A 14,578-nucleotide genomic window follows, 5' to 3' on the forward strand; every position below is an offset into this window, starting at 1 on the left:
ATGAATCTCTTGTGTTTTTCTGAAGAACCGTAGAAACAGCATTTTTAAGTTTTTTTAATTGTTAAATTAGGCAACCAAAGAAGTGTCAGAGAAGAGGAGGCTGGGGAGAGACAAGACAACTAAACACAATGTTGTATCTTGACTACATCCTAGAGCGAAGAGAGGACAATAGTGGAAAAACTGATGAAATCTAAGTAAGGTCTGGAGTTTAGTTAATAGTCATGTACTCATTTTGGTTTGTTAGTTTTACAAAGGTACAATGATAACGAAGATGTTAACAGTGAGGGAAACTGTGTGAAAGATATATGAGAACTCTCTGTGCTATCTTTGCAGCTTTCCTGTATATCTAAAATTATTCCAAAATAAAAGTTTATTTTAAAAATAGGCAGCCATTTTTTCATCCATTTAAAAATAACAACACAGAATGTATATTAGTGAATTAAATATTTTCACTTGGTACTTACCCTGGATGCTGTTGCCTCTTACACTTAGTGATACAAAGATAGTAACCAAGTAATCCAAAAAAAACCAAAAATACTCCAGCAGCAATTAGTCCAGTCAGAAGGCCCATAACATCGATTGTCTCTCTGTTACCACCTTAAGAAAAATCATTAACAAAACATAACTATAACAATTGAAAAGTACAACCTATGATTTTAATACATTTAACCCTGGTTCTAAGTACACTATGAAGCATCTAATAATTAATATTGATTTCTTTAAAAAGTCTTTGTGCTAAAGACATGACCTAAAGAATTTTTTTTTTTTTTAGGTGAGGCAACTCTTGGTTGACCTCACAGATTGCAAGGACCTCGTCAACTTACAATCTTATTATTTTTTAATTAAAAATTTTTAAAATATTTTACGTCTACAGCACCTGGTCTTCCTAAGTGGTCTCCCATCCAAGTACTAACCAGGCTCGACCCTGCTTAGTTTCCAAGATCAGATGGGATCAAGCTTGCTCAGGGTAGCATGACGGTAGACCTAAAGGATTTTTAAATGATACTTCCTAAAAACATTACCTATGATTTCGTTTATTTTTTTATAGGTCATATTAAATGGATAATATTCAAGACTAAGTGAGATAAACATAATCTTTGTTCAACTAGACACACTTTGACATTAACTAAGATACATATACTGAGAAACTCTAGAGTAGCTGGGTAATGTAGTCTCCCTATAGCTGGGGCCCTACCTAAGGGGAGTGAAAGAATAGCTGGCAAAAAAACCACCCAACTAAAAGGCATCTAGAGATGATCGATACAGATAAAAGAAAGGCTTGCCTCTCTCTAGAAGTTACTTAATTCTATCTAACAGTCTTAACTTGCCTAGTAGCATAGGTATTGTATTGACTTATAATGGTAAAAAAGACAAAAAAATAAAAATAGTTTACTACCTGAAACCAATAGAGTCCAACTTTTATTCTATGCAAGTCTTGACTTAGCTGAGCTGTTTAAAGCAGCTTTAAACCTATTATCTCATTTCCCTAGTATCTCACCAAACTTGATCTTCATTGTGTAAATAGATGAATGTGACCTTCTCTGTTTTAGCTAGCCTAGTGTATAATTGAGAAATCTTCCTTGGATTTACAAGGTGTGTATATTGAGCAACAACCAAACTCAAACAATGAAACTAAAATGTGTTATAAAAGAGAGGGTGTGGGAAAAACATTACATTTGATGAACTCTTGTCTTACCTGATTTTGTTGCTGGTCCTCTAACCGAGTATTCCTGCCAAAATGCCACCTAAGAGAAAGGTAAAATTTCCACTTAGTTTCTTTATTATCATTTCATTTGGTCCCAATGACCTAGACTAAGGGTGGTGAATTCTTGGCATGTGCCACAGGCAGGATACCAGTTCTTTCAAGTTAAAGGGTATGCCTCACCCTAATTAAAGCACTACCACACACCACTGTTTCTCCCAATTCTAGAACTGGTCAAGGGATTATAGCCAGTGCTAGCTCCCTACCACTGTACCCCGCTATTCTCTTTTCACCTGTCCAGAGCTCCCACTCAGGCATCACGGGAAACTATCGCATTAGAGTAGGTGAAAGAATCTAAGGTGGAAGCTGAGGCAGTGGACTCATTATCATATTTGAAAAGGAGCCTGAATTTTTTTAATGCTACGCAAGCCCTCAGTTTGCTAGATTTTATTGAAAGATATTTGTTGATTCTGAAAGACATCCCTGAAACCGTTTGAGTTCAGTATTATTTGAGAGAATGGAAGAGGATTTTAAGGAATCGTGATAAAATTAGAAAATGAGTTTGTGAAAAACAGATAAAATCTCAATAGGCACAATTACAAAGTACAGACTTTGTTTTCTTTCTTTGATGGAGGTGGTAGATATTAGCAGGGAGGCTGGGCACAGTTTTGGAAAAGAAAGAACTAAATTCCACTAACACCTACACGTGAAGGATAGATACCTAGAGAGGTTCTTAGTAACCAAAGAGTAAAATGGAACTCTTGAGGAAGGGAAAAAGGAACTGGGGTTATTTAATCTACAAAAGTAAAGAATTTGGTTCACTTAACATTCTACAAGAATATGTCAGATTATAACAAGGACAGTGCTGTCTGTCTGTTTTCTACCTTTTCAAGACTGACAGGATTTGATTATATTTTAAGGGAGAACTTCTAAAAGCTTCTACCTTAAATTACACAGATATGCCAAACATTACTGTTTATACTCCTGAATGCAGGAGCTATATATTTTGTATCTTCAGTCTCTAGCAGAGTACTTGGCTCATAGTAGATTGTCAATACTTAAAATATAAATACGGGAATCAAAAAAAGTTAGGTCTCTGATAGGAAAAATTGCTCTGACTCTTGAATGATTGAAATCTGAGTCAGAGAACTAACTCAGATCACATTCTGAAGTTCAATTCACTCTGCTGCATGATTGCTTTTGAATATAATAAATATTAAACACAAAATCATAGCATAATCGATAACTTTTTAATTACTGTAAGCCCAGTTAATTAAGTATAAACTTAGCTGAGCTGTTTAAAGCAGCTTTAAGCCTATTATCTCATTTCCCTAGTATCTCACCAAACTTGATCTTCATTGTGTAAATAGATGAATGTGACCTTCTCTGTTTTAGCTAGCCTAGTGTATAATTGAGAAATCTTCCTTGGATTTACAAGGTGTGTATATTGAGCAACAACCAAACTCAAACAATGAAACTAAAATGTGTTATAAAAGAGAGGGTGTGGGAAAAACATTACATTTGATGAACTCTTGTCTTACCTGATTTTGTTGCTGGTCCTCTAACCGAGTATTCCTGCCAAAATGCCACCTAAGAAAAAGGTAAAATTTCCACTTAGTTTCTTTATTATCATTTCATTTGGTCCCAATGACCTAGACTAAGGGTGGTGAATTCTTGGCATGTGCCACAGGCAGGATACCAGTTCTTTCAAGTTAAAGGGTATGCCTCACCCTAATTAAAGCACTACCGCACACCACTGTTTCTCCCAATTCTAGAACTGGTCAAGGGATTATAGCCAGTGCTAGCTCCCTACCACTGTACCCCGCTATTCTCTTTTCACCTGTCCAGAGCTCCCACTCAGGCATCACGGGAAACTATCGCATTAGAGTAGGTGAAAGAATCTAAGGTGGAAGCTGAGGCAGTGGACTCATTATCATATTTGAAAAGGAGCCTGAATTTTTTTTATGCTATGCAAGCTCTCAGTTTGCTAGATTTTATTGAAAGATATTTGTTGATTCTGAAAGACATCCCTGAAACCGTTTGAGTTCAGTATTATTTGAGAGAATGGAAGAGGATTTTAAGGAATCGTGATAAAATTAGAAAATGAGTTTGTGAAAAACAGATAAAATCTCAATAGGCACAATTACAAAGTACAGACTTTGTTTTCTTTCTTTGATGGAGGTGGTAGATATTAGCAGGGAGGCTGGGCACAGTTTTGGAAAAGAAAGAACTAAATTCCACTAACACCTACACGTGAAGGATAGATACCTAGAGAGGTTCTTAGTAACCAAAGAGTAAAATGGAACTCTTGAGGAAGGGAAAAAGGAACTGGGGTTATTTAATCTACAAAAGTAAAGAATTTGGTTCACTTAACATTCTACAAGAATATGTCAGATTATAACAAGGACAGTGCTGTCTGTCTGTTTTCTACCTTTTCAAGACTGACAGGATTTGATTATATTTTAAGGGAGAACTTCTAAAAGCTTCTACCTTAAATTACACAGATATGCCAAACATTACTGTTTATACTCCTGAATACAGGAGCTATATATTTTGTATCTTCAGTCTCTAGCAGAGTACTTGGCTCATAGTAGATTGTCAATACTTAAAATATAAATACGAGAATCAAAAAAAGTTAGGTCTCTGATAGGAAAAATTGCTCTGACTCTTGAATGATTGAAATCTGAGTCAGAGAACTAACTCAGATCACATTCTGAAGTTCAATTCACTCTGCTGCATGATTGCTTTTGAATATAATAAATATTAAACACACAAAATCATAGCATAATCGATAACTTTTTAATTACTGTAAGCCCAGTTAATTAAGTATAAACTAAGTCTAAGTTTAAGGTTAATTAGCATTTTAAGGAAGTAGAAAGAGATAACAGGTATACAGTCCTGATGTTATTTAAAGCATAAAATCTCTAATGACTGAAAGTGCCATTTTCTTAAGTACTATTTAATAAATTTCCAGCCAATTAACAACATCAACCAAATTACCGTTTTATCTTCATCCACAAGAATCTCTCTGGCTTCCTCATAATTACAAAATTCTTCATTGCACTCTCTTTCTAGGTCATTGGGAGTGAAGAGCTCCAAATCGAATCTATTATATAGGAGGTGTCTATGTATGACAGAGTTTGCTTCTTCTTTTGATGTAAAGACTAATAAAGAAATAGAAAGATTTCAAACACTGATTAAAATAAGGAATAAAATTCCTGTTTTAATTGTGAAAAAAGTGAATAATTCTCTTGATGTGGTTAAATTATACCAATTTCTCGTATGTTTTTAAAATCTGACAAAAAGAAATATTACCAGTAAAAATAATTTCTGCTAAATATGAAATACAAATATTAGTATAATTCCAGAAAAGAACTGAGTTGATTATGTCCAAAATTATTAGCATAAGTAAAAATTATTTAAATACCACTTTTGCCTCCAGAAAATTATTTTTCCAACAAATGACAGGTCAGACTATGTATTCTATTTCTACAGGGTTGGTTCTCTATTATCTTGAGTGAGAAATTAGTCTGGTGTAATGGACAGAGCATTGGATTAAGAGTTAGAAGACAGAGATTCTTTGTTTTAATTTGGCTTAGCTATCAGCTGTGTATCCTGGTAAGTCACTTATATCTTAGGGTTACCATTTTCTCATTTGTAAAATTGGGAAATGAACTAAATAATCACTAAGATCTCTTTATGTTTTAAAATTTAAAATTAATAAAAATACATTTATATTAAAATTGTTATATAAAATTTATACTAAAATAAAAATTTAAACCTCTAAGTTAATAAAATTATAAGTTAACTACAAAATTAAAAGACATTTAGTCCCTCCCAGAGGAGTAGCTCCCTCTACCCATTCCCCAAATACATATTTACAATGCTTTACAAGATTCCCTCTATATTTCTAAGAAGGTAAATGGTAAACAAGATAGAGTTAAGCACAGGTTAACACAAAACTAAAATATCCCACCAAACTTTCAACTCATTCTGGTATCACGCAAACAAAGCTAATCTATCACCTTTCCAAACAGGTCTGACTCTTCTAGAGCTGTTTTGTCTAATACAGTAGCCACTAGCCACGTACGGCTGTTGAATACTTGAAATATGGCCAGTCTGGATTGAGATGTGCTGTAAGTGTAAAATACACACAGGATTTCAAAAACCTAGTTTTAAAAATGTGAACTGTCTCAATGTTTTATATTGCTTATATTTGGAAATGATATTTTAGATATACTGGGTTAAATTAAATAATTACTAAATTAATTTCACCTATTTTTACCTTTTTAAATGTAACTATTAGGAAAATTTAAATTATTTATATGGTTCACATTATATTTTTATTGGCCAGCACTATTCTAGTGTATTCATTTTAATATTATAAATAACATATATGGACTATTTGAACCAAGGGGGAAGCTAAAACAGGATCATTGGTGATAATTGTTTTAAGAAATATATTAAGAGACTGCCCAGTGTGATGAATATTTCTGTTCCTTCTTCCCTCGTCTTCTTGAAGATTTTATGCTTTCATCAAATGGCAACAGAAACAGAACGAACATTTTTCCACGTCTCCATCATCTCACGTTGAGATTCTTGCAACGACCCTCTAAGGGGTCTCCTTGCTCACCTACAGTCTGTTTTTCACATTCTGTTGTAGCTACACTGGCTTCCAACATGCCTGGTTCTTTCTTGCCTTTGTACTTGCTGTTTCCTCTGAATAGAACTTTCTTCTTTCCGTTTGCTCTCTCATCTCCTGTAGGATTTTGTTCAACATTCCCTTGAACCCGGATCTCCACAGACCGACCTCTGGAACTCCTCATCCCCTGCTATACTTTGTTTTTCTCTGTAGCACTTCTCACTATCTGGTGTTCTATATGTTTTACTTATTTGTTACCACTCTGTTCCTCTCACTAGGAGGACAGTTCGATTAAGGTACAAATATTGGTGCCTGACACATAAGAGATACTCAAAAAATTACTACGTGAATGAATGAACTCAATGTTCCTAGAGTGGGAAGGAACTAAATTCTATCAGTTGAAACAATTCATGGGTATAGTCTTGTGTTACTCAGCTTGGCATAGGTTTAAAATACTAAACCAGTGATGAAGTAACTCATAGTCTGCCTAGCCTAGCTATACTTACTACATGAAATCTAATTTCAGAAAAGAGATTTAGAAATCTGCCTCTGTAATCAGAATTTGCCCAGATCTTTACATCTTATTGGCTAAAAAGCAGTGCCAAATTGCTCATTTTTGGTCTTCTGTTCAAGTAGGTTTTCTGAATTATAAAAATACTCCTGCTCTCCAAATGGCACTTGATAAAGCTACTTTCAACTTGAAAGGAATATAAAAAAGAGAGTCATAAGCATTTTTTTGTTTCTGAAGTGACCTTTATACCAGTAAAAATCTTCACCTCTGTAATTAAACATGCTTTCCAGTGGCTGTTGTTTGCCACTTCCCTGAGTGAAAGTTTTAGTTTGGTCAGAGATTGACCTTAGACCTTCAGTGCCTCACCAGACTTTTTCCTGCCTCCCTTACTATCTTAGGAGAAATATTGTTCTTTGTTGTTTGGGTTCTAAGTAACTCTGAAATTGCTTATAATTGAAAGAAGCAAACTTTCTAGCCTCTGGAGCATCCTCAATGTCCACGAGAGTTCTTACTTTCCCTATTTTCCCTCTGGCCTTTGCGCTTTTGTATCTGCCTCCTTAGATTCTCTTCCCTTCTCTATTCCTCTTGTCTTAGACCACCCCACGTGGCTCTCTGTGCATTTCGCTGTATGAAACCCACCAATCCAAATATTTCATTCTCTTCATCTCTCTTATCTCATATTTTCTAAAGAAATTCCTTTTAAGTCATTTCAACTCCACCATTGGGCTTTATTAGAATTTAGCTGAAGGTCCCTTATCTTCCTAGTTACTTCTCATATTTCCATTTATTGTATCTCATTTACAGATAGAGAGCATTGTCTTCTGTGCAATACAACTCTCCTGAGACAATTACTGCTACTCACTCTTTGCTCTAGAGCTCTCTGTTCCTACCTCTGTCATAGAGTTTATGGAGATTATCTGTTTACAACCCTGCCGACTGAACCAATGAAGAAGCCCTCCAAGGCAGAGATTACAGACTTTCATTTGTATATCACTAGTACCTAGCATAGGGCCTGCACATAGCATGGGTTAACAAAGTGGTTACTAACTGAATAAGATGGTTTTTAAAATATATACAATTCTTCATTTACATTTCCAACAGATATCACCCGCCTTTTGCACTCAAGTATGATTACTAAATTCCTTCCAGAGTTTATGATGTTATTGAGAGTGTCTTTTATGTCTGTATTGTATAAATAAATAAATACATTCAGAAGTTTTCTGGGGATTAGCATTTGGTCTCACTAAGAATGGATCATCAGTCTTATATTAAGAGTGGACTTACATATATGGTGCAACTCGACAGGTACTAAGGAGAATCTCCTTCCAAAATCTCTCCCTTTCCCACTAGTTAGCCTATCCATTTGCCTAGAATTCTATCATCAGGGTTTGATTCCTCCGGGTTAAGATTATTGCCCTATCTTAAACTACACACACACTCTTAGAAAGTTTAACACACTAAGCTGCATTAATCATTAATAAGTCATCTAGGAGTATTAGAGTAACAGATCCTTCTCAAATGAAAATGAGCTGAGAGTAAGATCTGATCAGAATTAATAAGGGACAGAAATGTGCAGGGAAGTAGATCCAAAGTATTGGCACTGGGTAGGGAAGCACAGTGGCAAAGGTGGGGGAAGGATGATGAGAGCCAAAACCAATTTTTTTTTCTTTTCTGTTTTTTTTTTTTTTTTCTAGAGCAGGCTTTTTAAACGTGGGCAGGAACCAGTCTGTTTACAAGGTGTGGAATTCTAGGTTAGCAAACCCCAAACCTAATCTTCTCACAGCCATCTGACTATATCCATACACTTGAAAATCTAAAAGGATCTCTGAGATGGTGCCACTCCTCACTCTCATCATTTTACAGATGAAGAAACACAAGCAGAAAGGTGTCAAGTAAATTGCCCAGGGTCTCATAACAAGTCCAGACTAGATCTTGGATTCTGTCTTTCCAGGAAGAACGAGAAATTATGCTCATTATAATTACCACATAGCCTCATCTAGAAAAACGGCACTCACTGAATTTTCGAAAGTTGAGATAGGTTCTCCATTCGGTTAACCACAAACTGGGTCTTATATATATACATTTAATCAAAATAACACAGAAATAAATTTGCACTTAACACAAAATTACCAAATAAACCACAAATTAACGAATATTTTAGTGTTTCTATGACTGATGAGGGCATGTAGTCTCAAATACTATACTTTCTCATTTAACATCTATACTATGCGGCTCGGATTTCCAGGATGGTTTTCCTGGAAACTGAAGCAACGCTTACCTTCTTCCCCCGCATGCCTGGACTCCTCGGGACTTCTCGTGCAGTGAGGAAAGGCGAAGGTAGCTGTGAGCAGTTGGCTGAAGAGGGCCAGAAGTGTAAACATAGTCCGGAAACGGTCAAACAAACTAAAACAAAACAACCAACCAAACAAACAAACAAACGAGAACAACAACAAAAATAGAAAAACACGTCAAAACGCCCCCTGGCTCTCAGCACTTTGAGTTTCTATGGGAACTGAGTTACCGACCAGCTGTGCTCAAAGTCACGGGGCAACTGAGCCGCGCGCAGTTTCGGTCGTCAGGTTCGGATCCGCGCCCAGAAAGCGGCCCCGAGAGCGCCTGGGGACAAAGACCGCGCCCAGGGACGCTGCTGACCGCTGAGCAGGCACCTGTCGCCAGAGGCGACCCTCTGCCTCGCGTTCAGATTGGACTGGATCCGCGGAGGTACCCGCCCCCCCACCCCCAACAACAACAACAACAACAACCCACTCCTCGCCGGGACCATGCCGCGGGGCCGCGCACCTGCAGCTCCCGGCGCATGTTCCGGCAGCTCCGGTGGTTCCTGCCGCCGCCAGACCCAAACCTCAGCGACGCTCTGGGCCTCGCTCTCGCAGGGCTGGGGTGGCCCGGCGCTCAGGACGAGGAGGCGCCCAGGGTCCGCGGAGGGGCGCCCTGGTCCGCCCGGGGACACGCGCGACGCGAGTTCCTGCCTTGATCCCGGGAGGCCGCGGAGCAGCTCAGTGGGCAGGGGAGGCGGCGGCTACCTGGGAAGCACCTGGCGCGCGCCTCTTCCCGGGGCCGGCCTACCTGCTGCGGGCGGGCAGTGGGTAGGCGTCTCCAGGGAGCTCGGGCTTCGCCCTCAAAAGCCGCCCAACCTTCCGCCCTGAGCCCTGGGCAAGCCCGGCCGCCTGCCGGTTCTGGCCCCGCCTTGGCGCGCGGGTGGCTGGTTTGGACTCCTTTCTAGACCCGGCGTTTTCTGCCAATTCACGGGAGCGTTTTCAGTTCTCGGCGCTCAGCAGAGGGCCCTCGGCGCGTCGGCGGTTTTCCGCTGTGGCTTCCATTAGGCCAGGGATCTTGTGATTACCTTGGTTTTCAAAGGATGATTCGCAGACGAGAAGGAATTATACGTTAGAGAAAATACACTTTATTAGCAATATGAAATGAGAAGTGACGTTAAAATTAATCAATTACACTGGCTCTCAAATTGTGGTCCGTCGGATGTGGGACGTTTCCAAGATCCTTTCAAGGGATCTCCGAGGTCAAAACTAGTCCCCTTATGTTAATAACACGTGATTTGCCTTTTTCGTTTTCATTTTCTCGTGTGTATAATGGAAATTTCCAGAGGCCATTTGACATGGTAATGATGTCATCACTCTGCTAACTAATAGAATGCTTGCATGTGTTTTCTTGTGTCTTCTAGTATTTTCTATGGTAGATTTAATATCAATATGTAATTTTTTTAGAGATTTATAAATATTAATAAAATGTTTCTTCTCAGTATTTCTGAACTTTTATTAGCTATGTTTGGTCATACCTGGCAGGATAGCTATAATCTCATTCTCAAATAAATAGTTATCTTGAAATCTTGAATTTTTCTTCGAGTCCATACAGAAACACAACAAAAAGTGAGTTCCCGTTGTTGTCTCGATTTGAAATAATATTTTGAAAATTTCTCGGTTTTAATATATAATAGAAATACCATTAGGTATTCACATAATTGAAAACTCTTAGGGGCCCGCGATAAAGTTAAAGAGCATAAGAAAGTCCCGAGGTAAAAGAGTTTGAGAACTGGCGCCATTAGTCATGAAGGCAGCAAGTGGGCAGAAGACCTCAGGCAGGTGGTGTTCTCATCCTTCTTTGTCCAAATAACATGCTTAACAATTCTTTGTAACATCATTTGAGATTTCATGTTTTAGCCAAAATAGTTTGGCACTTGCTGGAAGCCAAAGGAAATACTTTTCCCCCCTTTTAATCTTTGATTAATTCAATATCCACCAAGTTCTCCTCACAAAGACTGCTATTGTTCTTTTATTATAGTTATTTATTATCATCCAAATTCTTCCTAAGGCTTCTGCATAAATTTTTGTTTTCACTGATTCCTTCTAGACAGTGCTTTTTCTTTTCCCTTTTCTCAATCTTTTCCTCCTCGATTTTCATTTGTTCACCTTGTTCTCTGTTTCTATAATAGATCCTTCTTCTTTCCCTCTTAAGCCATTGGGATCAGACTGTGAAGAGGCTAGAAATGACTTCTTGTAGTCAACATCTTATAATAGGAAATACCTTCATTAGAATATCCATTCTTCTATTTAGTCGTTCATTTAGCCAAACTAAGTCACTAATACATAAGGATAAAGAGACAATAACTACAGTCTCTGTTTTGGAGAAGAATATAATCTAAGATTTATATCTTAGAATGTGGGCTTATAAAGTTCTTATCGAGGACAAGAACTGACTCATTCATCTTTACATCCTCCACAGTAGACATCAGAGTGCCTTTTATGTTGTTTGTACTCAATATATTTTTGGGAGTGGAAACTATTTTCAGGTAGGAAAAGTGCTTCACACTATATTGGGAGTACCAAATGGTCAGATGCCTCACGCTGTGGAATCAGCAGACATGAAACTTAATGACATTCCTTGGTGGAATGCATCCACCTATATATCTAGATATTTGGACCAAAACAAAAGAAGCATTGTGCTCACATCAAATATCAGAGTTTTTAGTCTGAGAGGGGAGGCAGATATAGAAATGAGTCTGTTTCTTAATGGTCAAGTACATTCTGCATGTTTTCCTGTAATATTGGATCTTAAAGAATATTATAGCATTTGGCAGTGCACACACAAACTTCAGCTGCTATGGAACTGCAAGGTATTCTGAAATTAGCAAAGAGAAAAGGGCGTAGCCAGAAACAACATTGTCCAAGATTGCTGATTTCTTCTATTTACAAACTATATTCATTTTCTTGTTTTGTACCATTTCCTTTTCAAAATCAGAATGTTCTTAGGCCTTCCTTCCAAAACTTTTTAAGTACTCTTAATTCTGGCCATCTGTGGAGTTGGGCCAGATATAATGATTCTCATTTTACAAAAAGAGATACTAAAGCATGAAGTAAAGAGTCTTGAATGGCCATTGCCGAATGGTAGCCTGGCTTTTGACTCTTTCCAGGGCTTTTTTGAGTTATTACCAAGCAATGGAGGGCAGTAAGTAAAGAATTATTTAATTTCAAAAGAAATAAGAAAGACATCAAAGCAGTGAGATTAATGGATTCGGAATAATGTGATAATGAATCTTTGAGTTTGAGCACATATTCACCCACTTACCTGTGTGAATTCAAGAATGACATGGAAACTTGCTTTACTGTGTGGTCATGAGGACTGACTCAAGAACTGTGACAGGAAATGTTACAGCTGCAGCCATGAAGCTCTACAGCGTAAGATTCCATTCACATCCTTAAAGACAAACTGATGACTATATCATTAGACTTCTCGGAACAGGAGATGCAACTTTACAGAACTTGATATTTCTGTGGCATTTCGACATCAATTTTTTTGCAACTTTAATTCGTTCCGGTAAAATCAGCAAGTGGGATATGAAAAACTCCTACTGTTCAAGGTTGATTACATATTCTTACGCAGATATTTTCAGATTCAACAAATAGGTAAAAAGGTTAAAGTTTTTATTTTAAACAATTGTTTAAAGCCTTCTAAAGGAACTTTTGACTAGAGAGCTCGAATTTAATTTTATCATTAAAGAATAACAAAACAAATAAAATTAAGAATTGTGTAAGAGGTCATCTAGTTTCCTGTCACGCTGTGGGTAGAAATAAGAACTATGTGTCATATTAAAAAAAAATAGTAATCCTTAAAGTCCTTACAGAGCACATGGAAATTTGAATTAGTGTGGTTCTGAGCTGCCTGCAGGGGCCTGTGACAGGGACTTGTGTCACAGTTGGTCACAAAACTCTCACTCTTTGTTCAGACCTTGGCATTTTTACAACTATAATTAATTCTTTGACTCACCAGACTCATTTTATCATCATAACCTTACTGTCTGATTGGCATACATTTTTTTTTCTTTTTTTGCCTCTGTTTTGGAAATCTGTTTAAGTAATCATAATGTTTTAAGAAAATACTGATTTTTCTTTTCATACACAAGTTTATTTGGCATCAATTGCAAAACCATACTTTTCATCTACAATATGTGAAAAGGGAATTTAAACAAATCATGCATTTCTAGGTATACAATTGGAAGTGTTTAAGAAACATTCATTAATTCTGCATAAAAGAAGGATAATAAGGCAGTGTTGATATTACTGGTATGATTAAAGATACACATCACATGGAAGAACTGTTAGGAAGTCTACAAATCAGGCTTCCATTTATCCTTCTTCGGTGAAGAATTCTCCTTTGTTAGTTTATGTACCATTGTGGCTTCAAGCTCTCAAGAGTTCTCAAAAACTGAGTTTTGAAATATAAAATGCAGATTTTTGAGCATTGTTTCTTTTACTGATGTACACTAATGGCTTTAGTAAAATTTATGGTTCTCCATTACCTGCCTTCAACACTACCTCCCTGACAGCTCCAGAGAGTCAGGAACAAAATTTACCAGTTTTCATATCTCACCTGGCTCATAGCAGAATTTCCTGCCTGCTAAGTAAATGAAAGAATGAGTAAATTCTAGTCCTGAGTTTGCTTCCCTCTAGCTAGATGACTTTGAACAAATCACTTCTCTGAACTGTGTCTACCTCTTCTGAGACATTGAGGATTTTGTCTGAGTGAACTCGAATATTCCATCCTATGCTAACATTCTAGGATTCTTTGACAATCCCTAGTAATAGAAGTGTAAAGAGGGCTCTATTTAAGTAGGATTTTAATTTATCTTCCCTGAATGGATAGTCTTGGATTACTTGCTTTTACATCCATTTTTTAATTTATGTTATTTAAAAGGAAATCTTAGAACTACCATATGATCCAGCAATCCCTCTTCTGGGTTGTTAACCTGAAAAATAAAAGGCTTTTCAAAGTGAGAGGATGTGAGGTTAAAAAAAGAAAAGCTAGTTGGGAAGCACTGATTCGGGCAGAAGCCCAAATAGTATTCCAATTAGGAGACAAAGGCAACGGGTATTTATGAGAATGGGAAGGGGAACAATTACATCAGTAGAAGAAAGGCATTTCTATTGGTCAGATAAGCTGACATAGTGATGTTCATTCTAAACAATGTTTTTAACTTTCAGTCTGGTAGCCTTCAGTCCGTAATCATATCTGCTTTCTTGTTATCTTTGCAAAAAGTTCTTCAGGACCCAATATTGCTTTAGGTCCAGTCCAAAAGTTATTTTGTCCTGTTTTAACATTCTAAAGGTTTGAGATAGTTCCTTTGGCATGGCAGCTCCAACTCCATTTTAAAGTGTCTCTCTCTCTCTTTCTCTCTCTCTCTCTCTCTCTCTCT

The 14,578-nt window shown here is 37.3% G+C and overlaps 1 protein-coding gene and 1 pseudogene across 1 annotated transcript; both read right to left on the reverse strand.

Annotated features, from left to right (window-relative positions):
* Positions 1 to 321: 321 nt before the first annotated feature.
* Positions 322 to 9,693, reverse strand: PRRG4 (proline rich and Gla domain 4). The gene is made up of 6 exons (XM_023532089.1): positions 9,655 to 9,693; positions 9,134 to 9,258; positions 4,703 to 4,866; positions 3,244 to 3,292; positions 465 to 597; positions 322 to 346 (listed from the first exon to the last, which is right to left on the reverse strand). Exons 2-6 carry the CDS (start codon positions 9,234 to 9,236, stop codon positions 322 to 324), a joined length of 474 nt encoding a protein of 157 aa, XP_023387857.1. The 5' UTR covers positions 9,237 to 9,258; positions 9,655 to 9,693.
* Positions 866 to 984, reverse strand: LOC111741335 (annotated as a pseudogene).
* Positions 9,694 to 14,578: the final 4,885 nt, after the last annotated feature.

Source organism: Pteropus vampyrus, unplaced genomic scaffold (genome assembly GCF_000151845.1).
Source record: "Pteropus vampyrus isolate Shadow unplaced genomic scaffold, Pvam_2.0 Scaffold76, whole genome shotgun sequence".
Taxonomy (NCBI): domain Eukaryota; kingdom Metazoa; phylum Chordata; class Mammalia; order Chiroptera; family Pteropodidae; genus Pteropus; species Pteropus vampyrus.

Bases quoted from the DNA above. Each gene is read 5' to 3' on its own strand.
- PRRG4 (XM_023532089.1), bottom strand. From the start codon at position 9,236: ATGTTTACACTTCTGGCCCTCTTCAGCCAACTGCTCACAGCTACCTTC. The intron at 4,867-9,133 runs GTAAGCGTTGCT...TTTCTTTATTAG, and splicing joins CAGGCATGCGGGGGAAGAAG to TCTTTACATCAAAAGAAGAA. The intron at 3,293-4,702 runs GTAATTTGGTTG...CCTTTTTCTTAG, and splicing joins TTGTGGATGAAGATAAAACG to GTGGCATTTTGGCAGGAATA.